This window comes from Arvicola amphibius, chromosome 2 (genome assembly GCF_903992535.2).
Source record: "Arvicola amphibius chromosome 2, mArvAmp1.2, whole genome shotgun sequence".
In the NCBI taxonomy this organism is placed as follows: Eukaryota; Metazoa; Chordata; class Mammalia; order Rodentia; family Cricetidae; genus Arvicola; species Arvicola amphibius.
The window spans coordinates 14,102,035-14,129,240 of NC_052048.2; the positions used below are offsets into that span (position 1 = coordinate 14,102,035).

The window sequence follows — 27,206 nt, forward strand, 5'->3', positions numbered from 1 at the left end:
CAAACTGCAGTTCTTACCTGTAGGTCATATTGTTATTGCTGTTGACATCACTGGCAGGCTTTCCTGGTGATACAGGTGGGTTTGGAGGGCTCTGAAAGAGGGGGGGGAAATACCAAAGTAAAAAAATAAAACCCAATATATAGGAATTGTTGAAAAGGAAAGGGCGTTCAAGTGCTTTCTCAATATCCGATCTATTATTTATAACTAATACAATAGAAAAGCACTGCCGGATCAGACATCACTACTTTGTCTTTTCCTATCTTCTTGTGGAAATCTTTCTTCATAAACTTCAAATCTTCTCATTCTGTCAATCTCCAGGTGGAAACTTCATTTTCTTTCAGGTGGTTTTCCTTCTAGTTAGTTCTACACAATTTATTTCTCTTTACAAGTTGGCAATTTTCTCAAATGTTTCTCGGAATACTCCATAGGGCTCTGTGGTCATCAGGAGATGCTGTATATGTGCAAGGCAAAGACTTCAGTGCAGTAAGCAGCAGTTTTGGCTGGGCAGCAAGCTCATCAGTGCATTCTCTGCATTGAAGCGAAGTTTAGAGCAATACTGTTCATTGCAGAGATGAAAGGCTCTAAGCCCTGCACATGTTCAAAGCTAGGAATGTTACAATGTTGCTGCAACTTCTCTTATCTTTTGATTTGATTGGTTTTACAAAGCTTGTTGTTTCTTTCTTTTTTTTTTTTTGCTTGTTGTTTCTTTGAAATAACATTAATTGTTTCACTCCACATTTTAAATAAAACTAATATAATAATGAAATACACTATTAAGGTAACAACATTGACAAACTCTTCAGTTCCACAAAGGCAGCCAGATTTCTCTATTTAAGAATGAGGCCTGGGGGCAGCAGCTTTGGTATCCATTGGAGGCCCACTTGTTTCACAAGTTTTTCCTTCATTTTTTGATGTGAAATATAAAGCTCTCTTACTTTCCAATCCTAACAGCACAATGGATGAACATGGGAAAGGAGAGAAAATTGGAATACAAGAGGACATAGAAAGAGTAAAATGTTTTAAGTGAAAATATAAACTAAACTAAGACACTAGCAAGAATATATAAAGAAATAAATGAGGTTAAGACAAATCTCCAAACTATAACCTTTGTTTTACGTAGTCTAGGCTGGCATGAAACTCTCTTTCGGCCAAGTTTATTGCCTTATCCTCTCCTCCCTCCTCTCTAGCACTAGGATCACGGGCATGTATATAGGACCATGCCCTGTCCCATGGAGTACTCGGATGTAATCCAGTGCTTCGCATGCTAGGTAAGATGCCAGACTTAAAGACAGAAAACACAGCTTTAAGAATTCTGCAACCTCAATAGATTAATAGAAATGCAGCCATTTAAGAATACTGAAGAGAACTAATCCATCTAAAGGTTCAGTTTGAAGACTAAGGCACACTAAATATACAGGAAGAAATCAAATCTCACAGTGTAGATAAAGGAAATGGTAGTCAAAATCTCCTAAAATAACACAGGTAATTAAATGTGCTGGTTTGAAGAATTGTCAGGGGCTGGAGAGATGGCTTGGCGGGTAAAAACACTGGTTGCTCTTCAGAGGACCTGGGTACAGTTCCCAGCATCCACATGGCAGCTTACCACTGTCTGTAACTGTAGAAGTTCCAACACCTTCACACATGCAAGCTAAAACACTAATGCACATAAAATAAAAAGTAAATAACTTAAAAAAAAAAGTAATTGTTCTCCTTGGCTCATAGGTTTGAATGTTTGGTCAGCAGAATGGCACTATTAGGAGAAGTAGTGTTCTTGGAGAAAGTATGTACTGGGGTGGGCTTTGAGGTTTCAGATGCTCAAGCCAGCCTCAGTGTCTCACTCTTCCTGCTGACTGCCAACGTAGATGTTGAACTCCCAACTCTCAATCTCTAGATGCCTCTCTAGTACCATGTCTGCGTGTTGCCACCATGCTTCCCACCTTAGAGATTTGTAACCTCTATAACTGGAAGCCAGTCCCAACTAAACATTTTTCATTATAGGAGTTGCCATAGTCATGGTGTCTCTTCACAGCAATAGAAACCCTAACTAAGACAGGCATTGGTACCATGGACTGGAGTATTGCTGTGATAAGCTGGACCATGTTTCCTGTTGGCAAAACGTGGACTTTGGATTGGGAAAGTAGTAGCACTTTAAGTGGGGGTCAATGGGCCATCCTAGTAGAAATGTGAAAGACAATGGTGCTGAGAGCAATCGATTATGAAGGCTGGGCTCAAGAGCTTTCAGAGAAGAATAAAATTAGTTAAGTGGCCTACAGGTCATTATTTTGTGGTATCTTGGCAAAAAATGTGGCTGCTTTTTGCCCTTTTCCAAAAAAATCTGCTTGAGGTAAACTGAAGAGTTTTGGATTAATGTCCCTCGCAGAGGCGATTTCAAAACGGCCTCATCTTGACTGTGTTGCATGGTATTAGTGGACAGTCTTAGGCAGATCTATAATGAAAAGAAGGACTGGGTAAGAAAAAGTACAAAATATACAGTCTGAGGAGAAAAGAGAAAAGAAGGCGCCGCCAGAAAGTATAACAGAGTTAAGTATTGTGCTCAGAGATAAACAGATTTAAAAGAGAAAAAGACAAAAAAAACAGCCTGCTATCCGGTGGAATAAAGATAGTGGTAATCTCAAGGCAAAATCCCACCCAGTTAAGCTTCTAATGTGTGAAAAGAAATTAAAGAAAAGCTTAGGGTTGGGTGTAGTGATGTATGCCTTTTTTCCAGTACTCAGGAGGGAGAGACAGTCAGACCTCTGGGTTTGCTAGTTTGATCTACAGATCAAGTTCCAGGACATCCAAACTTACTTAGGAAAAAAAAAAAAAAAAAAAAAATGAAAACAGAAAGTTGGTAAAAATGTATTTGAAACATGTTCCACCCCTAGCAAACAGCAGAACTTGGCAGCTTTGGCCACATGGTTCTGGCTTTAGAATCAAGGATATAAGAAAGAGGTTATGGAATCTCCCACTGTAGCTAAGGAAAGCCACTGAGGCTAGGCACGAAGGTCCAGAGAGGACACTGCATGAAGCTGTGAAGTCAAGCCTGCATTGTCTGGGATACCCCAAGTTGTTGGAGATGGCCAGAGTCATGGGATACCTGCCAGAGAACTACTAACAAGGAGTGGAAGCAGCCTGAGAGAGAGAGAAGTGTGCTGCATTCCACAAAGCTGAAAGGAGTTGAAAATCTGAAGAGCATTTTGGTATCAGACATGGGCTGGCAGAGTTTGCAGTTTTCCCAGCTGGTTTTCAGTCTTGTTTTGGTCTAGTATTTCCTTACTATACTCCCTTTCCTCCCTTTGGAATGGTAATATATATCCTGTGCTATTGTTTGTTCAAAGTATGTGATCTGGTTTCCAAATTTCATTTTACAGGGGGTTACATGTACGAGATTGCCTTGAGTTTCAGAAGAGACTTTAAACTTTGGATATTTTAACAGTATTGGGACAATACAGACTATGGGGACTTTGAAGCTGGACTGAACGTGTTACATTATGATATGACAACAAGCCTATGGGGGCCAAGGAATGGAATGTGGTAATCTGAGTAAGAATGTCCCTCATGGGCTCAAAGATAAGAATGCTTGAACACTGGGAGGGGGCACTATTAGGAGAAGAGGCCTTGTTGGAGAAAGTGTGTGACTGAGGGTGGGCTTTGAGATTCTAAAGTGCTCAAGTCAGGCCCAGTGCCATTCTCTCTTCCTGCTGCCTGCCCATCAGAATGTAGAACTCTCAGCTCCTCTCCAGCACTATGTCTGCCAGTGTCTGTCATGCTCCCCACCGTGATGACAGTGACTAAACCTCTGAAACTACAGGCCAGCCCCAGCCCCAGTGAAATGGTCTCCATTGTAAGAGCTGCCACGGTCATGGAGTCTCTTCGGAGCAACACAACACTAGGATAATGAACACAGAACAGAAATGCTTACTTCTTGTCTTTTCTTAAGATCATCTTTGGCTGCTCCAAAACGTTTGGTTAATCTGGCTATCTTGGCCTAGAAAAGAAACAAACAAAAGTCAAGCAGTGTAGCTCCTTTAAGGTCTGCTATACACAAGAGAAAGCTACAGATAACAGGCTGTTCAGAACCAAATAAGACAAGCTGACTGTAAAATACATACTTGGAAAACACAGACAATCACAGGAAACCCACTGTGCTCCCTGAACTAATTGCCAGATATAAATACTAATAGACCAGCTTGTCCTTACCACACAACTAAGTATATTTACTTTCCAGAGCATATTTTGGAATATATAAGGTTTTATTTTATTTACAGCTATTTTTCAAAATGGTTGTAATCACACTTTTTAAAAAAAATTATTTATTTACTGTTTATTTTCTATTTATTTTCTATTTATTGGTATTTTGCATATATCTGTGTAAGGGTGTCAAATCCCCTGGAGCTGGAGTTTCTGACAGTCATGAGTTGCCACGTGGGTGCTGCGAATTGAACCTGGGTCGTCTGGACGAGCAGACAGTACTCTTAACCACTGAGCTATCTTTGCAGCCCCACGCTTAACTATCTAAATGAAAACATACATGCATGCAGACATATATGCAAGTCATACGAAATCCCTTGACAACACTATTTGGATATCTATGTACTGACTCATTTGGACATGAAGCTTTCTACCAGAGCAGTGGCTCTCAACCTGCCTAATGCTGTGGCCCCTTGATACAGCTCCTCATGTTGCGGTGATCTCTCAACCATAAACTTCATAACTGTAATTTTGTTTCTGTTATAAATTGTAATATAAATGCCTGAGATGCAGGATATTATATGTGCCCCCCGACAGGGTCTTGGCCCTCAGGCTGAGCACTGCTGCACTGGAGCTGATTATATATGTTTTGTCTACTGGATAAGGTGCATGTTTCCCAGTGCCTTGCTACAGTCATACAAGGCTATACTCATGGCTTTATAGCTTTGTTCTTTCTATCTCTTTGGGGTAGTTCACAGAATTCTCAGTGACTAAAAAGCTTTACTGCATCTATAGCAGGAGAGAGGAGGTTTATAAATTACCCTTTGAAAGGCAAGAGGAGGTTAGAAGGCAAACAACCCTTTCAGGTCTAACCTATTTGGAGTTCACAGAGAAAACAGTTCCATGCCACTCTGCAAACTGAGCATCTTAGGGAAAACACACCAGAGCACTCAATCTGCCAACTGGGCTTCTGCTTGCTTTGTTTCTTTCTGTGTTCTGTGGGTGTCTCTCTCTTGTTGGGCTCATGTGTTGTCTGTCTCTCTGTTTCTCTCTCTCTAGCTATGTGTACCACTCACTGCAGTTTCTCAATCCTTCACAGCATGTTTTTCCTGTCTTTCATAATTTTGTTTCTCCTGCTCTGTGCTTTCCCTATTCCCTTTTCGATTTCTAATTAACTATGATTTAATTTTTAACTCCTGAGTTCATCTTATGTGTCCTGGGCTTTTGCTCTTCTACCCCAAGTAGGAGAACAGATGTTGTTTATAATTATTTTACTACAGTTAAGGATATTATACAAGATGGCTCAACACAACAAAACAGGAGTGTACCTCTGCCACACTGTCCTAATTCACATGTGCACCATGCATGTACATACACACAAATACGCATATACATAAACACATGCAAACTAAAGAAATGTAACAAAAATTTAAACATCTAGTTGTTGTTTTTTTTTGTTTTTTTTTTTTTTAATGAACAGTATTACTGTGGTATATTCTCTCTCCACTGCATGGTAGGAGAAACTGAAACCTCAATAGAAAGCAGACAGATAAAACATGCAGTAAGAAGAAGTATCAATCAAATGATATACATTAAAATGTAGAAACACAGACAGGTGAGAGTTATCCAAAAGTTAATGAAACCAAAGAACAAAATGATTGAAATGTCAAAGAATTTGAAAATCTAATTTTAAAAAGAACTATCACCTCAATGAAATAAAATTTAAGTTAAACAAAGTAAAGCAAATTTGGTATTTAGATAACAAATACCAATTTAACAAAGAGATATTCTGGAGAATAATATATAATAATGGAAATATTAAAAATTAAAAGATAACTACAAACTATTTAAAACTCAATGGGATGCATCACCCAAAGACTTATCAATCAGAAGAAAAAAATATCAGGGATTGAAAACAAGGTAAGGAATTCTTATATTCATACTGTAATAAAGAAAAATAAGAATAATGAACCATAGGCACAATTTTAAGGAACTCTGATCAGGAGACCAGACTTAATTCCAGAAGTAGAAGAAGCTGAGAAGCAAACAAAAAGCATAGAAAACCTTGTCAAATCACATTCTAGCAGAAAATTTCCCTGATTTAGAAAAAGTGCAGGAGGTATTTTATCAGACAGAACCAGAAAGAAACTTTTCATGTCACATTATTGTTAAATTATCAAGAGTACTCAACAAAGAATGCTGTAAAGGGTCATCTTACAAAGCAAATTCGTTATAATTTTATTACATCATAAAACCTAAAAGTCAGGAAAGCATGTATATTTTAGGTAAATCACTCCCTAACCAGTTACAATATTCAGAAAAGTTATCCTCTAAATTCTGATTGGGGGGAGGGGGCATTCTAAGATGAACATATACCAAATGAAACCATGACTACTTAAAGCAAAATTAGAAAAAAAATTACAGAATCCTTCATACACACAAAGAAAGTTACAATTACAAAAGCCCAGAAAAAAAATGAGTTCCATGAGAATGTATGAACAAACAGAATTAGGAAATAAGAAAACAAATTCAATATAGTATCCCAGAAAACTTCTGAGATGAGTAAAGAGAAAGGACAGAGCACTGAGATCACTGAGGAGCTGCTGCTGTGGAAGGAGACAGAACACAGGAGTGAGCATGTAAACCTTAGTAAAAATATAAATTATCTCCACTCTCCAGTTCAAACATGCAGACAGAGTGATGAGATTAAAACAAGGGGAAAAAAAATCCAACTGATTACTGCCTGCAGGAAACACATCACACTGAAAAAAGATATAGAGAGTGAATATGAAAGGATGGAAAAACAATATTCAGAACAAATGATAAGTGAAATCAAGCTGGAGTAGCTACATACATACTGATAAAGTAGAATTTTAGTCAAAGTTAGAATAAAGAAACTCATTATAATACTAATAAAAAAGACTAATTATAGTAGTATATTATTTGTATTCTAATAAATAAAGCTTGCCTGAAGACCAGAGAATGAAACAGTCATACTTGTCAGCCATGCAGGCCAGGGAGTGGTGGCACACACGTTTAATCCCAGAACTCAAGAGACAGAGGCAAATGGATCTCCCTGAGTTCAAAGTCACCCTGAGCTACACAAGACTGAATCTGTCTGAAACAGAAACAGAGCTCACACAAAGGTGATCCCACCACCTGGGATCACATGCCTTTTATCCCTGCACTAGGGAGGTGGAGACAGGAGTGATATGGCTGGGCGGAGAGAAGAATATAAAGGGAAAGAAACAAGAACTTAGTGGAGTGTTGAGTCTGAGGATTCACTGAGACTGGATCTTGCCCTTTCCGTCTGAAGATTTGGTAGAGGTCAAAGGTCTTTCTAGTGAGCCACGTGTGGCAGTGGCAAATGTCTTTGATCTCAGCACTCGGGAGGCAGAGGCAGGTGAAATTTCTGAGGCCAGTCAAGTCTACAGAAGGAGTTCCAGGACAGTCAGGAGTATTCAGAGAAAGCCTGTCTTGAAAAAAACCTAAACAAACAAGCAAATAAGAAAAAGGTCTCTCTAGTGCTTTGCTTTTTCTGATCTTCAGCTTGAACCTCAGTATCTATCTATGGGTTTTTATTATTCGTGCTACATCCAAGTATTACATATCCATTTTCATTCTCCTGTAGAATTATTGGGGAATACATTACACATTTTGTTTGAGCAACTCAACTAAGTGAATAAAGCAGCATGTGGGCAGGTAGTGAAGAGTGAAAGCAAATGAGAACGTAGCTCAGTTGATTGCTTAGAATAAACAGGGCCGTGGGTTCGACCCCAACACCACAAAACCAGGTGTGGAGGTGTATGTTTATAATCCTAACAATAAGTGGAGGCAGGAAGCCAGAAGTTCAAATTCATTCTCAACTATATATAGAAAAAAAAAATACTCATCTTTAATATGGATTGTTAGAAATAATTCCTAAAACGAGCCTTTGCGCTGACACAAATAATCCCAATCAGACCAAATCAGACCAAATTAAAAGATATCCAGGTTTAATTGGACACCTGTGCTCTCGGGTGGCCCTGAGGGAAAAATGAAAAACCCAACACATCTTGAGAGGAAGAGGTATAGTTTAAATAGCCTGTGGGGGTGTCTTGACCTTTCCTGGGCAGGAGTCAAGGTTTGGCGGGCTTCCTTGACCCTCCTTGGGGAGGTGGGCTTTCAAAGATTGATGCAGGGATCTGGGATTACATTGATTAGTAAACTAACATCTTTTAAAAAAAATTATATGTATAAATGTTTCTACAAGAATATATGGACATGCACTATGTATGTATGTGTCTTGTGCCTAAGAAGGTCAATTAAATGTATTAGATCCTTACTGGAGTTGCCAACAGTTGGGTCACTATGTAGGTGCTGAGAACTGAAACTGGGTCCTCTGCAAGAGCAGTCAGTGCTCTTCACCACTGAGTCATCTCTCCAGCCCTATAAACTAGCATCATAAAGCATAATATCCACAGAGAAAGTAGAATGATACAAAACTAATCCCTCACAAATATTATTTTGTATCTATGGTATGCTATATGCCAACCTTTCTTCAGGGACAAACAAAAAGTTCTTTTTTTTTTTTTTTTTTTTGGTTTTTCGAGACAGGGTTTCTCTGCAGCTTTAGAGCCTGTCCTGGAGCTAGCTCTTGTAGACCAGGCTGGTCTCGAACTCACAGAGATCCACCTGCCTCTGCCTCCCGAGTGCTGGGATTAAAGGCGTGCGCCACCACCACCTGGCTTTTTTTAAGGACCAATTTAGGTAATTTCTGAGTCTCTGATGTGGGTTAATTGCCAAAGCTCCTATCATAAAGTCTATAACCCAGGTATCTAAGGGTCACTGTAAAAATAATCAATTAATATAAAGTCTCTTAGACTGGGGTGATTCTCTTCTAATGAGATTTATGTAACTGGTACCTTCAACTACAAAGAAAGTTGAACACAAAAACATAGAAAAAAAATGCCACATGAAGGCAAAGACAGGAATGAAAAAGATACCTCCACAGAGCTGCCAGCACGCATCAGAGAAGAGACCTGGTGTGCACCCCTCCTCACAATACTACTACACAGAGAAAGCTGTCTGCTGGGACCTTCCCCTAGGGTTTCTGTTCTCCAACTGTGGAGTAACACACTTCAGTTGGTAAAGCTATGTATGGTTCTGTTTTAACAGCAGCCCCAGCAAGAACTAACAACAGACACCTTTTACTTCTTAAATAGGATGCAAATGTATTTTTGCAGTCAACTTCAAATACATGAAAATGGTAATAATGGTAATACATAATCAAAAAATAAATTATACAATGAAACATGGGTTACAGAGTTAGCCTGAGCGTACAAACCTGCAGCTCGGTAAGAACTGCTTTATGCCTTTTGTTGCATTCTATCTTTTCCACTCGGGTTTTCAACTCTGCCAAAGTCTTATCAAACACAGCACATTGGAGAGCACACAATTTTTCTTCAAGCAACCACTGTATGACCTTAAAAAAAAAAAAAAAACAGTAAATATTAAGAACAATAATAGGAACTTATTTAATGAATAAAACAGGGTTAACTAATTTAAAGAATAAAATTCCAAACTCAATGCTACCTACTGCCATTCACCATTATGCCAAAAACACAAGTCCATACTAAGGATAACACTTCCAGAGTGAAATTCTGAAAATAATTTGAAGCTTTTTAGTATTTTCTTCTTATCATCCTTATTCTCCTGAACCCACTTGAACAAAATTTGTTAAAAAGAACTGCTTCAAAATTTTTCTAATCTATTAATAACTGACAATTTTGTGAGATGCAGTAAAAATGTCACTGGAGTATAAGACTTGATAAAATATAACAAATATTTATCCAAAATTCAACCACTGTTTCATGTGAACCACAAAAACCAGGATACTGGCATATCTATATGCAACACCTTAGAAATATGGTCTAGAGGTGGAAATGCTCAACCCACAGGTGTTCATAAGCCCTTCCCAATTCCAACAATGCTGAATGCATTATTATCTCAATAGGCACAAGAAAAGGAAACTAGGCAGTAAGAGCATTTTTATAACTTCATTTTTTTAATTTTCTTTTTTTTAAAAAAAAGCATAGATGTTTGTACTATTTGTTCTTGTATCTTAGAAGAACTTCAGTTCATTAATTTATGACTAAATACGTACGACCCTAAAAACCAACCTGACTTGGTGACTTAAACCACAAGTGAAGGCAAGACGACACCTGCAAGATTCAAGTCAGCCTGGGCTAGAGCCTACACACTATTACGAACAAATGTCTTATGGAGGAAGGAAGAGATCTGAGTTTCATGGCTCTCTATAAAAGGTATTGATGTGGATGTGTGGTGCTCATGCACATGAAGACACGTGTGCCCATCCATGGACCACAGAGGTCAACATCAGGTGTTTTCCATGATCACTCTGCACCTTGTTTTGAGTCAGGGCCTCATACTGGTTGAGCTGGAGTTCACCAACTACCTAGACTGGCTGGTCACTGACACACAGGAGTCTCTGGCTTCAGCTTCCCAGTGCACTAGCTAGAATAGATTTATACGTGGACACCACCATGGCTGACTTTTCATAATAGTGTAGCAGATGAGAACTCTGGTTCTCATGCTTGGAAAGTATTTACCCTGAGAGGTCTTCCCTTTCTCACACTAGGAAAAATATTGTAAATAATTAAAATAATTAAATTGCAATAGCTGTATGCTAGCATAACAGACATAGAAGAAAATTGCAGAAAATCTTTACTCTATTCCTTTTCCTAGCGCATCTAAAGCCTTGTCTCTATCATCTTTATATTAACATAAAAAGGTTTTAGAAAGAACCAACTTATATTAAAATTATTATAGTATTAAAGTCTACTATAAAGATTTAAAATAAATAAAGCTTGTTTCTTCTGCATTATAAAATAATGGTCAATATAGGAAGAAAAAGAAAAGCTCAAAAACTATTCAGTTTTACTATAAAAACAAATAGAAAAATATCTCCCTTTTATTTTTAATAATCACTACCACTTTTTTAAATAAAAATACTGTAACAAATAGAGTCAGAGGAAATTTAAAATGAAGTTAACAAAAATAATCACAGATTTCATAGCTTGTCATTGACTTCAAGTTCTGACTGGCTAAATTCTGACTAAGTAAACACAGAATAATAGGATCATGCTAGAAATTTTGATGTGTAGGACAGTGACGCTCTGGTACATTGAAATATAACGGATAGCACCTTCTGAAGCTTCTGGTTAATGTCTCCTTTGGCTGTAATCTTTACTTGAAACTCTGCCTCGTATTCTTCTTCCATATAGCGCCGACGTTTGGACTGCACATTGTCCATGTCTTCTGATTTAGAACGTTTTCGTCTGGAAAATTCATCTGAGAAAAATAAAAGCCCCCACAGGCATCAGTCCATTGTTTTAGTGAGAGCACTCAACAGCCCAGTGAGTCAGCAGATGAAGCTCTCTGTCAGTCCCCGTCTGACTGTTCTTAAGAGCTCGGCAGGCACACACGGCAGCGCTCAGCTTTAGCTTTACAGCTGAGGTCTTGTCCACTATGCCAAAGAGAACATGCCCACTGCTTAGCAGTGCACTCTGAAACCAGGGAGCATTCTTCCCTTGAGATCCTCACACAGACCAAGAATGCTCTACAGCCTTGTCCTGCAGATGACAGGAACTCGCCCCTAATCTTCCCTTTACTGAATTTCATAGCACATATGAATGCATTACCACATAGACTGATCATCCTACAACGCAGACTTCTAGAATCTCTATATATTCTGAATTACTTAGTTCTTCCTTGAGGAAACAGGTGCATGGCAATCATAGTGACCGAGCCAATCTCTAGTCATTCAACCCTGAGCAGAGACTCAGACATGAACTCTTAACATTCCTAAGAGTTCAGATACACAGACAGTGAAATGAATGTCACAGAAATACAACTGGCACAGAATAGACATTCAATTAAAAAATTATTTCAAATGTTAACATTCATGAAATCATGAGAAAATTTAAATTGGTTTTTCAGCATTTAAAAAATTGAAACACTAATATTCCACACCTTTTGGGGCCTTACCAATGTCACTCCATAAATGAAACCTATTTTCTTTGATCTGTAAAATAATGTTCAAGATGAGGGGTAGAAAGAAACTCAAACTATCCATTCCGTTTTATCTTAATAGTAGATAACGAACTATATCCGCATCTATCAATGTACTTTTTAATATAGACACAATAAACCAAAGGTGCTGCTGGCTTCTAGCTGCCCAGTCCTTTTCTGTCTACTGCATCAGTTCTACATCCCTTCCCTTTGAATCTGCGTTGTTAGGAACATATTACCTCTCACTACAGCAAGACAAATCCTCCCTCTCCGAGCTTAAAAGACCCCTGGTGCCTCAAAGTTAAGTCTAAATCCTGTGTGGAATGATTAACATAAACACATTGAAACATGAAATGATGCATCCAAAGATCCTTGAACTGTCACTGCAAGATCAGGAAATTGAGGCAAAAAAAAAAAAAAAAAAAAAAAAAAGCTGTGGCCATCTCTGGAGCAGAGAGGGCAGCCCGTCATGGCTACGGCCAACTAAGAGGCAGGCGCGGGTCTGTGCATACTTCTCACGGGTGGCCGCTCCTCATCCGGCACTTGCTCCTCCTCCTCCTCAGCTTTGCTGTCCTTTTCATTCATTTCTACTTCTGTTAGGACAAATGTAGAGAAGGGAACTTTACTTATTTCAGCAAAAATTGGTAACAGCTCATTAATTTACATTTTTGGTCACCATTTAGCTACCAAACAAACTTTTACAAAATTAAAGTTACAAAATAGGAAATCTGGAGAATGAAGAGCACAAATTGAAAAGTTAAAGACTAAGTTTACATTCAAATTGTGTTTATCCTTAATAAATGCAATATAAAAATAATAGATTTTAAAATCAACAATTTAACTTTTTAGCTGTGTCATTTTCTATCACCAGTAACAACTACTATAAAGCATTCCTATTTCTTAGCTTTCAATTACTAAAACTAAACCAGAGTGGTTCAGATGTGAAAGCACTTGCCAGCAGGCCTGACAACCAATTCCCAGGTCTCACGTGACAGGAGGAGAGAAATGACTTCAAGTTACCCTCGAACCTCCCGCCCCTTCCTGGCACCACCCACACGTTCTGTTACCTTACATAAATAAATAAATGTAAAAAAACCGAAAGCAGTAGTTAAGATAATTACCAAAATAACAATGATATTCTTAAAATACTTGTAAATTCTTTTTCTGTTTGTTTGTTTTGAGGATTTTTATTTTGGGTTTTTTTTTTTGTTATGTTGTTTTGTTTTTGGGGTTTTTTTGGGGGGGTATGTTTTGTTTTTTAATTTTCGAGACAAGGTTTCTCTATATAGCTTTGGAGTATGTCCTGGAACTCGCTCTGTAAACCAGGATGGCCTTGAACTCACAAAGATCCACCTGCCTCTGCCTCCCGAGTTCTGGAATTAAAGGCTTGAGCTACTACCACCCAGCCATACTTGTAAACAACTCATGTATCTCCTCTGCAATGACCACTTTTCAGATCTGCCCACTAGACTCATGGCACTTGAGACACACACTGACTCTTAGATTACAAGGATCAGGGTGATTGCTAAAGTTTACACTGTGTCACAGAACCAACTCTGTTGAAAATGTTCACATATTCTTACCAGGCAGTAGAGCCCATATTTCTTTTTGAGAGAACACACACACACACACACACACACACACACACACACACGTGTGTGTGTGCGTGCGCACATGCGTATTGTGCTGGGAAGATTTAGAAAGTGCATGTGCATGCATGCATGTGTGTATGTGTAGGTACCTACAGAGCCGGAAACAAGTGCTGAATCTACAGAGCTGGTAGTTGTGAGATACCATGTGGGTGCTCAGAGCCCAACTTTGGTCCTCTGCAAGAGTAGCAAATGAATATTCAGTGTTCTCTCTAGCCCCAAGGAAACCTCTTTCAACACAAAATGATCATCAAAGGCCCTTGTTCAAAAACAACTTATGTATCATTCCAGGCAGTGTCAGGGATTTCTAAAGCCCATCCAAACACAAAGCTTCCTAGTTCACCTGTACTTATAAGACCCTTTCCTTAGGCATGGTGAGCTTGTACAGATGCCTCTGGTCTTCAAGTACAGCCTTCTCATTAAGCTGCTAAGTTTCCACAGTTCTATCTTCCATGAAACTGGCTCTGTCTGTCAACACAGTAAGATTACTAAAGGTGGGTAACCAGAGCTTATAGTTTTGGCAACCCCAAAACCTTTGAGAAAGAGCTCAAATAAAGCATTTCCTATCATCCTGATATTACCTTGGTAGGTTACTTTGCATTTAATAACCAAAGAGTATACAGCCTGACACACTCACTGCTGCCCTGTGCAGGAATAACAATACTGTATGCGACATGTAAACAGGTTTGCCTCTGTCCCAGCTAAACTGTGGGCCACAAGCCATATAGTCTGCCAACCCCTTGACTTGGATTGAATCCATAACTATATATAAAGTTAAAGTACTACAGGCTACTTGAAAACAACATACCCATTAGAAAAAAATAGAGACAGTAACAGGTAATTCATATATAAGAAAATAAAAAGGTCAATAAACAGAAAATTTTCAATCCTGCAAAACACATCAGGAGAATGTATCCTACAGAAAATCTAACTTTCTCCAGATTTTTTCAAAGCTTTACACTAATCCAAGGCACCAATGCTATCTTCCACATCACTGGTTGTCAACCTGTGGGTAGCGACCCCTCTGGGGATTGGATGACCTGTCACAGGGGTTACCTAAGGTCATCAGAAACCACAGCCGTTTATGCTATTGTTCATAAAAGTAGCAAAATGACATCTATGAAGCACCAATGAAAATGATCTGATGGCTGAGCCCACAACACGAGGAGCTGTGTCAAGGGGACACAGCCCGAGGAAGGTCAAGAAGCACTGGTCCACCTCATGTTTTTGAGAATAGCCAGGTGAGGCTCTAGCAAGGTGGAAACTTAAATCCAGGTAAGCTGGAAACTTACTAGGAGGAGAAACAAGGTGCTTGCTTTGTAAATGTGGCTGGAGGTCTACCTCTCAAAATGAGCAAAGAAATGGAGAAGCAGCTAAAAACTTTCCATAAAGGAAAGCATGCTAAAGTAAGACAAAGCAAGACAGAATACCTCCACAATGTTTGAACTTTCCCAGAAAAAGAAATACTAGTCCAGGCTCCTTAGGCTATGATTTTAATATTTGACAAAGTAGTATTTAGCAATATGCAACAGCTTGCTTCCAGATGTACCAGGACATATTAGTTCTTCTATTTTTATAAAAGTACTATTTCTTAAACTGTCTTATTAATAGTTTAAGATGGGGTCTCATGTAGCATAGGCTAGCCTCAAACTACTTATGTAGCCAAAGTTAACTCCTAGGCCCTTCATCTTCCCTTGTGCCACCACACTTAGCTGCATTTCTGTAATGTTATTCAAGGATCACTAATATCAACATTAAATGGGCAGGTTCCAGTAAACAGTTCATTAAAGCAAATAAAATCCATAATCAGCTAACCTGGAGAGCTCGGCTTATTTTGTGATATAACCTCGGGCTCATCTTTTCCGCATGAAATGTCCTCTTCATCAGAGAGGACCAAAAAGGCTTCTTTTGGCAAATTCTCAGTACTTTCTTGTTTTGATGGTGAGCCAAAAGAACCCTCCATTTTCTCTTCCAAATCTTGACTTGTCTCAGCTGGAAGGAGAGAAGTCTTTGAAAAGCAAGCAAGTTCATCCTCCGCAGGTGCAAGCTTTTCCAGAATAGGAATGATCTCGTCTGTTTCCATGGAGTCCGCGGTGTCTAAGGCAGTCTCCTTCTTGTCTTCTGTGGCACTGTCACTGACAGCTTCCTCAGCTTCCGCAGGACTTTTGTGCTCATCCTTCTCACTTTGGTCAACTTCCATACTGCTGGAGATGGCCTCTTCTCCGAGAGCAAGCGCGGCAATGGGCTCTTCCTCTACCTTCTTCGTATTTTCTGGAGGTAGATCACAACAAATAATTGCACTGTGTGTTTCTAGAGTTTCTTCCTTCTCACCAACATTATTGTTAGTTTTATCTTCTTCATCAAATGAGTCTTTACTTTGAATTTGGTCTACATTTTCACTCTCTTCGTTTTTTTCTGAACAATCATCATTGTTATTGCTACTCTGCTCTGTCTTGTCAGTTTCAGGACTCGGTTCACAAACTGGCACAGAACTTGGTTTAAAAGTATCAGTGGCTGATTCGGCAGACAGCTCACCAGGAACCAGCTCATCAGAAGCCAGTCTGCTACAGGCAGGACCACCAGAGGACTCATCACTAGAAGGCAGATCATCAGAAGGCAAATCACTAGAGCGGGCACAATCATCAGAAGATGGCTCCCCAGGGGCCAAGTCACAAGACGCCACTTCACCAGCAACCGCTTCATCTGTAACTGGTTCACCTGAAACTGCTTCATCTGACAGCGGATCACCAGAGGTGGAACCACCAGAGGCAAGATCTTCAGAGGCAGGCTCTTCAGAAGCAGTATCTGCAGAGGTGGGATCACTAAGGGTGAGATCACGGGAGGAGGGATCACTAGAAGGGGACTCCTCACAAGGAGAGCCATCAGTGAGTGGTACTCCAGCAGCCAGCTCTTCTGTGGTCAGATCAGCAGGGGCTGGAGTAGTAGGGGGTGGGGTAGCAGGGGCTGGGGTAGCAGGGGCTGGGGTAGCAGCGGCTGGAGTAGCAGGGGCTGGGGTAGCAGGGGCTGGGGTAGCAGGGGCTGGAGTAGCGGGGGCTGGGGTAGCGGGGGCTGGTTCACTGGTTAGTTGAGAAGCAGGCTCGGACGTCACACTAGGAGATGAAGACTCACTACTTGAACCCTCTTCTTGCTTGTTTTTTACACTAACATTTGGGGTACAAGGTGTTTCTTTCAATTCTGTTTTACTTTCTTCAGATTCAAAACAAATCCCTTCAATCCCATTCACTTCTTCTCTATCTTGAATACAATCTGTATTTTCCAAAGGCGAGGTGGGATCCAGATCTCCATTTTCGTGGTTCCCATTTAGGAGTCTAGCATCGGTTTTCAGCACCTCTTCTTTGATTTTGTACACCGCTTCAAGCTGCTGACGGTCACTCACTCTCATTGTTTTACGAGCCTTGAAGACTTTTTTCTGAGGTTCTTCTATACTATCCATTTTGAATCTTTAAATAAAAAGAAAAAAAGGAATAATTGAGACAAAAGTCATTTAACTACAGGTTTACTGAAAATTAATGTGGATAATTTAGACAATTCATGTTTACTAGATTTACATAACATAAAACTGAGAGATGACACAGCACACACCAGAACATCAGTTGCTAGGAATATGAAGAGGAAAGAGAGATAGTTTTTCTTCTCAATATAGTAGTTATGAAGCCAGAGAAGCAGCCGGGTAGCAGTGACACACATCTTTAATCCCAGCACTTGGGAGGCAGAGGCAGGTGGATCTCCATGAGTTTGAGGCCAGCCTGGTCTACAGAGCAAGTTCCAGAACCAGTCTGGGCTACTCACAGATAAACCCTGTTTCGAAGGGGAAAAAAATCCAGAGGTGCTTCAGGAGCATGAAAAAGCACATGAAGAAAATGGGTTCTGGAAACCAAACCTGAGTCTTCAAAAGCAGGAAATATACTTAGCCACTGGGCCATTTCCCAGCTTGGTTTGTAGGTTTGGAGCAGGCAATGATGCTAAAGAGACCAGGATTCTTCCACGGAGTAAAAAGAAACGTGCGAACACTCACTGTGGTGACAGTTACACAACGCTGTCAATCCACCAAAAACCCATAATTTTTTTATGGACAAATTATGTTATAATATATTGTAGTATATCCTCTTTTTAGGTCAATTGCATTAGAGTCCTATCAAATCTATCTGTTTACCAAAGAATGAACTTTTATCCTTGTTAATGGTTCTGGTGTACAACTGCTCTGTACTTTTGCTCATTTCTCCTCTAATAATCATCTCTTTGACTTTTCGCATGTGTTTAATTTGCATCTGATGAGTTATTTTTAAAGTTACTGTAATAAAATATTCTTTGAAAAAAAAAAAACCACCCTGGAGAGAGTTTGTTTGGAATCCTGGCTCAGGGGCACAGCCCATTGTGATGGGAGGTCAAGGCGGCAGCAGGAGGCTGACATGGCTGCGCACGGTGCGTCCACAGTCAGAAAGCAATGATGAGGTCTGGTGCACGCCTCACTTTTTCTTTTCTGAGACCAGGCCCCAGCCCGGAGAATGGGGTGACTCATGGTGGGTAGGTCTTTCTACTTCCTATGCCTAATCAAGATAGCCCACCCACCGGCATATCCAAGATGCCCATATCTCAGGCAAGTCTAGATCTCAAGTGACAATGGAGACTAACTACTGAACCATATTTCCTTAAGGTTCAAGTTTAACCACTAATTTCCAATTAAATTTCATCTTTTATAATGTATGACAGAATGTCATTAATTATTAAGAGTATCTTTACCTGAATCAATCTCTGTCTGTCTGTCTGTCTGTCTCTGTCTCTGTCTCTGTCTCTCTCTCTCTCTCTCTCTCTCCAATGCCCCCCCCCCCAGTGTCTCAAAAAACCAGAGAGAGAGAGAGATTCAGGTAACTGTTCTGGAACTAGCTCTTGTAGTTCAGGCTGGCCTCGAACTCAGAGATCCACCTCCCAAGAGCTGGAACTGAAGGAGGGTGCCACCACCGCCTAGTCTAATCTCATGCTTTTTCAAAGATTTATTTTTACGTGTATATACAACCTGAATATCTGTGTATCCTGTGCACCCAAGAAATCCAGAAGTAGATGCTGGATCCTCCAGAACTGGGGTTACAGACAATTCTGAGCCACATGTGAGTACTGGGAACTGAACCCAGGGATTCTACAAGAGCAGAGCCACTCCTCACTGCTAGGCTACATTCCAGCCCGAGTCTCATATTCAGATGTCATATTATCATTCTTTTCTGCTAAAATATTTTCTAATTTTCATAGTTCTTCCTTTTTTATCTATAAATGACTGACTAGTGTATTTCTTTTTTGTTTTTTGTTTTTCGAGACAGGGTTTCTCTGTGGCTTTGGAGCCTGTCCTGGAACTAGCTCTTATAGACCAGGCTGGTCTTGAACTCACAGAGATCCGCCTGCCTCTGCCTCCCGAGTGCTGGGATTAAAGGCGTGTGCCACCATCGCCCGGCTAGTGTATTTCTTTAAGAGGTAATACTAATCACCAGATGAAGATCATTATCAAAAGCCAAGCAAACACTGACCATGTACAGCTCATGATGCATCCTGGTCTATACACACAGGGCCACAGGGCCACAGAGTCCTGATGATTTTTCCTTAAAATGAGTGAGACTGTGGGACTACACCATTACTGCTTACACTACAGATGAGTAGAAGGCTAACAGGGTGGGCTCTATTGCAGTGACCAATGCCTTCAGACAACAGCGTACCTAGGAAAACATACAGTAAGACAGGAGCTTTGCTATCACACGCCAAAGAACACCTAGAGGTTAGGAGACAGGACTGGACAACAGCTTCCTCAGGACCTTCCAAGGAAATATGCCTTGACAACACCTTGTGAAATTAAGACAATATATCTATGTTTTATGTGTGTGTGTGTGTGTGTGTGTGGTTTACTATATAAACACAATAATGAGAGTGAGGAATTGCCTCAACAGACATAAAATATCCATTAGCTTATATTCAACATTACCTCATCATTTATAATAAAACATCTAAAAACAAAAAATTTACTTGGTTTTCTAGATATAAATGCTACATTTAATAGTGAAATAAGATTTTTTAAAAAGGTGGCCAGTGGTAGCGCACGGCATTAATCCCAGCACTCGGGAGGCAGAGGCAGGCAGATCTCTGTGAGTTCGGGATCTACAAGATCTAGTTCTGAGACAGGCCCCAAAGCTACAGAGAAACCATGTCTCGAAAAACCAAAAGGGGGGAGGGAGGAGGGGCAGTAGGCAAAGGTATTCCACATCACCATTTTTATATAAACATAAACATTTCTGCGTGGCATGTGAAGTCCTGGATGTGATCCCCAGTACCACCAAAAGGGGGAGTAATGCCAGCTGTAGAAGACAGAAGAGTGAGAAGGGTAGGAGAGGGGGGAGGGAGGGAGAAAAAGAGGGGGGATAGAAAAAGCGAGATCAACCATAGTGGAATAAAACACATATACATGTGCACCTGCACACATATTCGTGCACATGCACGCACGTGCACGCACAGTCGAGGATCTACCTTTTTCCCCCAATTTTTATTTTAAAAGGCTTTTTTTTTCCATTTTATATACAAACAACAGTTCTCCCCTCCTGAGGCTCTACTTCTTTAAACTCCACAAAACCACCTAATTTACACCATATCAAATCAGATTTTAACATTGTCACTAATATAACTTAGCTACAAGAAATAAGTCAGCCCAAGTTGTTAATAACAATTACCTTTCAATAATAAGCCTGACCTATTTGTCTGAGACCAATAGGATACTACACTTGGTCAAAGAATGTCTAGATTGTATTACATTCGACATCCATTTTCTGAATTTAATTCAATAATATAAACATTTCTTAGTTTTATTTAAATTAAAGAACTCTTTAGAAAACATCTTTCAACTATATAGAAATCTTCATACAAAATCACCACTGGACTATTTCAAGAGTCTAGAACTGAAACCAAGTTTTTCCTTCCTCATTCACTTCAAAGTCATGTTACCTATACATTTTTTCTGCATTGAAGATATAGAATTTGTAGCCTACTTTTTGGTGCGGCAGGTAGAACCCAAAGTTTTTTTCTGCACACTAATCAGTGCTATCAATGAGCTCTACCCCAGACAATGCAAGCCTGTTACGCACCTTATTGACTATAAACATTTTATTTTTTTTAAAGATTTATTTATTTATTATGTATACAACATTCTGTCTTGATGTATGCCCACACGCCAGAGGAGGGCGTCGGATCTCAGTACAGATGGTTGTGAGCCACCATGTGGTTGCTGGGAATTGAACTCAGGACCTCTGGAACATTTTAAATGTAGCTTGGTTACCCTTTAAGTAAGTTCAAATACTGAAGCACCATTTCTTTAGACTTTGAAATATCCATTTCCAGATAATCTATGCATAACCAAGTTATCATTATTTACATTAAAAAAATTTTTTAAAACTTCATAGCTCTCAAAATGCAAATCAGAAATTAACTTGCTGAAAGCTGGGAATGGGAACCCGGGACCCCGCTTCTCCAGGGAGCAAACAATGTGAGTAGGTAGCCCAGCCCTTCAGTCTCTTTGTTTAAAGGACCTTAAAAGGAAGTGTACCTACCATATATATATGCTTTGCTGAGAATTAAATGATGTGACTAATTAATAACATTAACTAATTAATTAATTAACATTGTCAGGCAATAAGGAGTACACCCATAATCCTAGCACCTGGAAGGCTGAGGCAGGAGGATCACCACAAATCTGAGGCCAGCATAAGTTACACAGTCAACTCCTCTCCCAGATCTGTTACAGAGTGAGGCTCCACCGCTACAAAAGAGAAGCGCGTTTAGAATGGAGCAAGTCCTCAGCATTATTGTCTTTCGCTAGACTATTTCCTCTGGGTACTTCTAGGCATAACTGTCAGAGTTTGAGACAAATTAAGTAACATTGATGTTGTGTGTGTCTATGCGTATTATGTGCCTGTGTGTGAGAAAGATAATTAGAAAATCCAGTGTAAATAACAATTAATATTAAACTGTCTTCACCAAGTATAACTTAGCAAAACTAAGTATCATATAAGACAAGCTGGTTTTAGCAAGAATAAAATAATAAAAAACTAACATTAACTTCAGTAAAAGGAACCAAAAAGTACTGCCAGAAGACCATGGGTGGCTACCTTCCATACCCACAAGAGAGCACAGCACAGCCATCCAGAAGACCATGGGTGGCTACCTTCCATACCCACAAGACCATGGGTACCCAGAAGACCATGGGTGGCTACCTTCCATACCCACAAGACCATGGGTACCCAGAAGACCATGGGTGGCTACCTTCCATACCCACAAGACCATGGGTACCCAGAAGACCATGGGTGGCTACCTTCCATACCCACAAGAGAGCACAGCACAGCCATCCAGAAGACCATGGGTGGCTACCTTCCATACCCACAAGAGAGCACAGCACAGCCATTTACAGGATTTATATAGTTCTATGCAGAACAAAACACACACAAAGCAATAAGAAGTAGCATGAACAACCAGTTCAGACTAGTCCAGCCACATCTGTGCAAACCAATCAGCAATCTGCTTTGAGAAATCTATTTTGCATAAGCAAAGCTCAGTAGGAAAAAATATACGTGAGAGAAGGGTGTGTTAACTGCAAACCAGTCTCCCAGGCTGTGCTAGCAGAAGGTATTGCTAACGCCCGTCTTCAGCACTGTCATCTGGACACGGTCTGTAAAACAAATGCTCCATTTGAGGCAGCCACACTAGTCACAGAACGTTCACACAAATGAAACTCATTTACAGAAAAACTCATTTCTATTTTACAGGAGAAAGTGTCTGCCGTATCTAGAAACAACTGCATGGTGTGATGGATTAGTTTCTCCTGGCAGTACTTTTTTAATGAAAAAGGGTTTAAAAATGAAATATTTTAAGACTTAACTTTACATATTCAGATCTAAAAACTCTGGAGAAATGCTATCAACATTTTCTATATAAATTCATATGTAAATAACCAGAGAAATATGTTACCTGAAATATGTCTTTATGGTTTGTATTTTTTTTTTCAGTTTTTTTGATAAATTCTTTTTAAGAAAAGACCCATGAGCCTCTTCTTTAAAGGAGAACCTTTTTTCCTGTGTCCCGCTCCCCTCCACCCACTTCTTTCACTTCCTTTCTGTCGGGAGATCACATCCCTGAGACAAAGGGAAGCTGCTTTATCTTAGCTTATAATCTTCCGGCTCAAAAACTCAAGAATGTAAATGGCTGTTCTCAGCCAATCAGCAGTCAGCATTCTGATTCCTGCCCAGCAACAGAAGACAGACAATAAGGTCAGAGAAAGGCAGTTTACAAAATCAGATCTGAAATACTGCACTGTGGTTCTGTCTGAAATGATAATCTAGAAGATTTGAAATCATGAATCTAGAAGATTTCATGTCCTAAATCTATAATACGTATTAAATATACAGCACATATTAAACAGCTAATGAGGTTTACATCTTTTATGCTACCTTATCTTGCTCTAGTCAATAATGATCATAAATGTTTTAAAACATAACTTCCTATCTGAGGAATCAGTTAAACAGGGACAACACATAAAAATATCCTTTCTACATACTGAGTTCAAATTTTATAGGTTCTAATACATATTCTTTTAGAAGATTAGTAGTAGTTTTTGTATTTATAAAACATTTATAAAATAAAACCCATCAAAATCTTAAGTCCAAATAATGAGGATGACTTCTCGTATCACCTCACCTTCCGTCCCCACTCCACATTTCCAAACCTCAACCCCACAGCACTCTGGACTGTGGCAGGTGTGTGGGGCTGTGCTGGCTACTGCGTGGAACTGACTCAGCTTAATTCACACAACAAAGTCAAAATGTCTTACTCTCGGTGTCTTAAGTGGTAAAAATATAATTATTGCAAAAAGCACAATTAATGCCTTTCACAGTTGTTATAAAAAGACCACATAAACTCTGATTTTGAAGCAATAAAATGTGGATTATAAAGTGCTTCTACAGGGTTTTTATTAGATATTAAAACAAACAGAAAATCTGTGATCAGAGTTCTTTTTTTCCCTCAAATTCACCATCTACGAGCTTTTCCTAGTCAACAAAATGTTAACTAACCATAATTCTCTCCCTTCATTACAGATGAACCTTGCAATTTTTCAAACATACCCAAGAGGGAGCTTGCTGCAGCCATAATTTTTAGTTTATATAATCTCCCCATAAGAGAAATAAATCAACAGCTGCTTCAGTGCTTCAGTCCAGCAAGGGAACTGAAATTCACTCTGATTGGCTCAAAGCCTTAGCTGCCTAAAGCCAATCAGAGAAAAATATCCCAAACTTTACCCAGCAACGAGGGAAGCTGATGTGGGCAAGTGTTCTACTAAGAATTACAGGCACTGTGAAAGTCAAGGGAAACAATAAAATTGAAACCTATTGCACCTATAACCTCAAATGCTTTGAGGAAAAGGTATCTGTACTGCTGCTTGGTTTTTGTCTGAGTGTTTCTCTCCATTTTATTTAAACCAGGGCCCAGGCAGTATGTACTGTCTTCTAAAAGCAGTCATAAATTACTGATTCAAACCATATATGGAATCATCATGCTAATTTAGACTAATATTATTAATAAAGGATATTTAAAATTCAAACTAATATTACCTAATAAAGGATATTTAAAAATAAAATTCACACAAAAACTTAGAAGATGAAGCAAAATCACATAAGTGCAGCCCTCGTCTGTAACAAACACTCAATCATGCCAGGCTGTTCAGCACATTATTAATACTTTTCCAAACAATCAGATGCTGAAATAAATCACCGTTTTATAGGATTTATTTTGCTTTTGTATTTATGAGCATGTGGTTGTACCTGTGTTTTTGCTACACTTGTTCAGGTGCTGTCAGGATCAGGAGGACATCAGACGCCCTGGAGCTTGAGTTACAGGTTCCTGGGAACCGAACTCTGTCTCTGGAAAAGCAAGTGCTCTTAAGCACTGAGCATCTCTTCAGCCCCTAAAATGTTTTCTTCCATTGTTTTTCCTTAAGATGGCTTAACAAAATCAACTCAACAGGTCTGACTACTAATGACCGAGTCCTATGAGTTCTAACCTATTGGCCAGTAAGTTTGTTGGTCTTTGTCACATATCCTTAACCTCTTAGAAGAGCAGTTCATTTCTAACCTGGATGTAATAATGGCTCACGCCTGTAATCACAGCACTAGGCAGAGGAGGGAAGATGCTGAGAAACTGTCTCAAAAAAAGGCAAATCAATCTTGGCAGGTGAGGTACTACACACCTTTAACCGCAGCACTCAGGAGACAGAGAGAGGTGAGTCTCCATTGAGTTCCTCAACGTCCTGGGCTATGTAGACTTCAAAGAGATGTCTCAAAACAAAACACCAAAACAGGGGACATCAAAGTAACTCTCCGGAAGGTGCTTGTCACTCATCTTGATGACCTGAATTGGGCCCCTGGGCCTCAGAGTGGAAGGAAAGAACCACAAGTTGTCCTGTGACCTCCATCCATATGGCAAGGCACACATGAACCCACAATCATACATCAAATATAACTAAACATGTAATTCAAACTAAAAGCCCTCATTTCTCAGTTGAGAGCACTGAATTTTGCACTGCATAGAACTTGCAGTATTTCTTGATGAAAGCAGAACCATAAGAAAATCAATGTTAGACAGTAAATACTAACAACCCTTCTCAAGCTGACGGCCCCTTAGTCATGCCAATCAGTCTGACAACACAATGACTCATCACTTTGACCATTACCCAGTCCACCTTAGTATAAATTAAATAAAAACTATTTTATCTTAAAAACAAGATGATGTCTTGTCATTTTGTTTAAAATCCATTATCTTTCTCTAACTTCAGCCTAATCCCTTTTATTGGGTCACACTTTAAACATTTAAAAAAAAAAAACAAGAGTGCTGGAAAGATGGCTCAGTGGCTAAGAACATTGGTTGTTCTTCCAAAGGACCCAGGCTCAATTCCCAGGACCCACAGCAAAAACTGATTCACAATTTTCTGTAGCTCAAGAGGAATCACACATCCTCTTCTGACTTCCCTGGGAACCAGGCACACATAGGGTGCACAGATATTTTATGTAGGCAACACATGCATATATACCAATAAATTTTTTTAAGCTACAAAATACTGTTAGCTCATATTTTATTTTAGGGAGTTCAGATTTCCAGGTGATTCAGAGTTTGCTGTGATTTTTGCATGTAAGATAGCACCAACACTGTTTTAAAAACACACTCCAATAAGCTTGCTCCTTTCTCCTTACCCTAAGTGGGGCAAGATTCTATAGCATGTTTATCACAACAGTCAATAGTACATTGCATTAAACACACTTTTATAAAAGAATATAAAAGAACAAAGCAGGTAGCATTAAAGACTAAGGTCTACCGGTCTTTTACTCATGGAAAATGCAATTAAGCTGACTTTTACCAGGACAACCAGAAAGTATAAATGAAACAAATGCTCTCTGAGCCTAATCAAAACCTTGCATGTATCTGAACCTGGCAAGTTTTATGAGCTACATTTACTTAATTTCCTGTGGCTTTATCACATCGTCACAGTATTCATAAGTATCTTGCTACCATTTACTATTCTGCCACTATCTTAAAGGAATCATTTTTAAAATTCTAATACATTTATATTGTTTCATGAAGTATTTTAGCATATATCATTATATCTCTAGTATAAGATTTTTATAAGGCATATTTTATAAATCCAAAACTTTGATATCAGAAAACATCTTAAATACATCAATGCTTTGATGTGCTTCTGAAGCCATTCACAAAATAATGAAAAATGGGAGTCCTTAATGAACACATACTATTTGTGTTTGGGATTGATAATAAATACTGACTGAAGAATAATTCACTACATACATAAAACTGACACCTTTAATAAATAAAAAGATCTGCTCTCTTAGAAAGCAAAGATGGTAATCTAGAATATTCTAGCAGCTACTGAGCTAGCATGCTCACATATTTACACATAACTAACAAAATGTACTGCTTGCACAATATCTCAGCAGCAAAGTGAAACACTGTTAGAATCAAATCTGACAAGAGGCATTTTTCAGCCTTAAAGAAGCTTGCAAGGGCAGTGTGATTTCCTATTTCAAAAGTAAAATACCCCTTTAAAAGAAATCTACGCTTATTACTATATAATGATGGACAAAACCCTCTATGAAATAATAAACATACCCCAAAGGAGCCCCTTGCAGGCATCTTATCAGTTCTTTGACAGAAACAGAAACTGAAATACAATTTGCATAGTCATTG

At 39.2% G+C, this 27,206-nt stretch overlaps 1 protein-coding gene across 4 annotated transcripts in view; it reads right to left on the reverse strand.

The window, feature by feature from the left end:
- The window catches only part of LOC119808202 (activating transcription factor 7 interacting protein), an 84,467-nt gene that overhangs the window by 28,441 nt on the left and 28,820 nt on the right, over positions 1–27,206 (reverse strand). For 2 of the 4 annotated variants that reach the window (XM_038320601.2, XM_038320599.2), the window contains 6 exons: positions 15,729–17,374; positions 12,777–12,857; positions 11,399–11,544; positions 9,518–9,655; positions 3,923–3,988; positions 18–91 (listed from right to left, as the gene is read on the reverse strand). In XM_038320601.2, coding sequence (XP_038176529.1) covers positions 18–91; positions 3,923–3,988; positions 9,518–9,655; positions 11,399–11,544; positions 12,777–12,857; positions 15,729–17,367 — 2,144 coding nt within the window. In that variant the 5' untranslated portion in view covers positions 17,368–17,374. Of the gene's footprint in view, positions 1–17; positions 92–3,922; positions 3,989–9,517; positions 9,656–11,398; positions 11,545–12,776; positions 12,858–15,728; positions 17,375–25,197; positions 25,512–27,128; positions 27,142–27,206 lie in introns of those variants that run through there. The other 2 variants (XM_038320603.2, XM_038320602.2) reach the window with 2 other exon arrangements.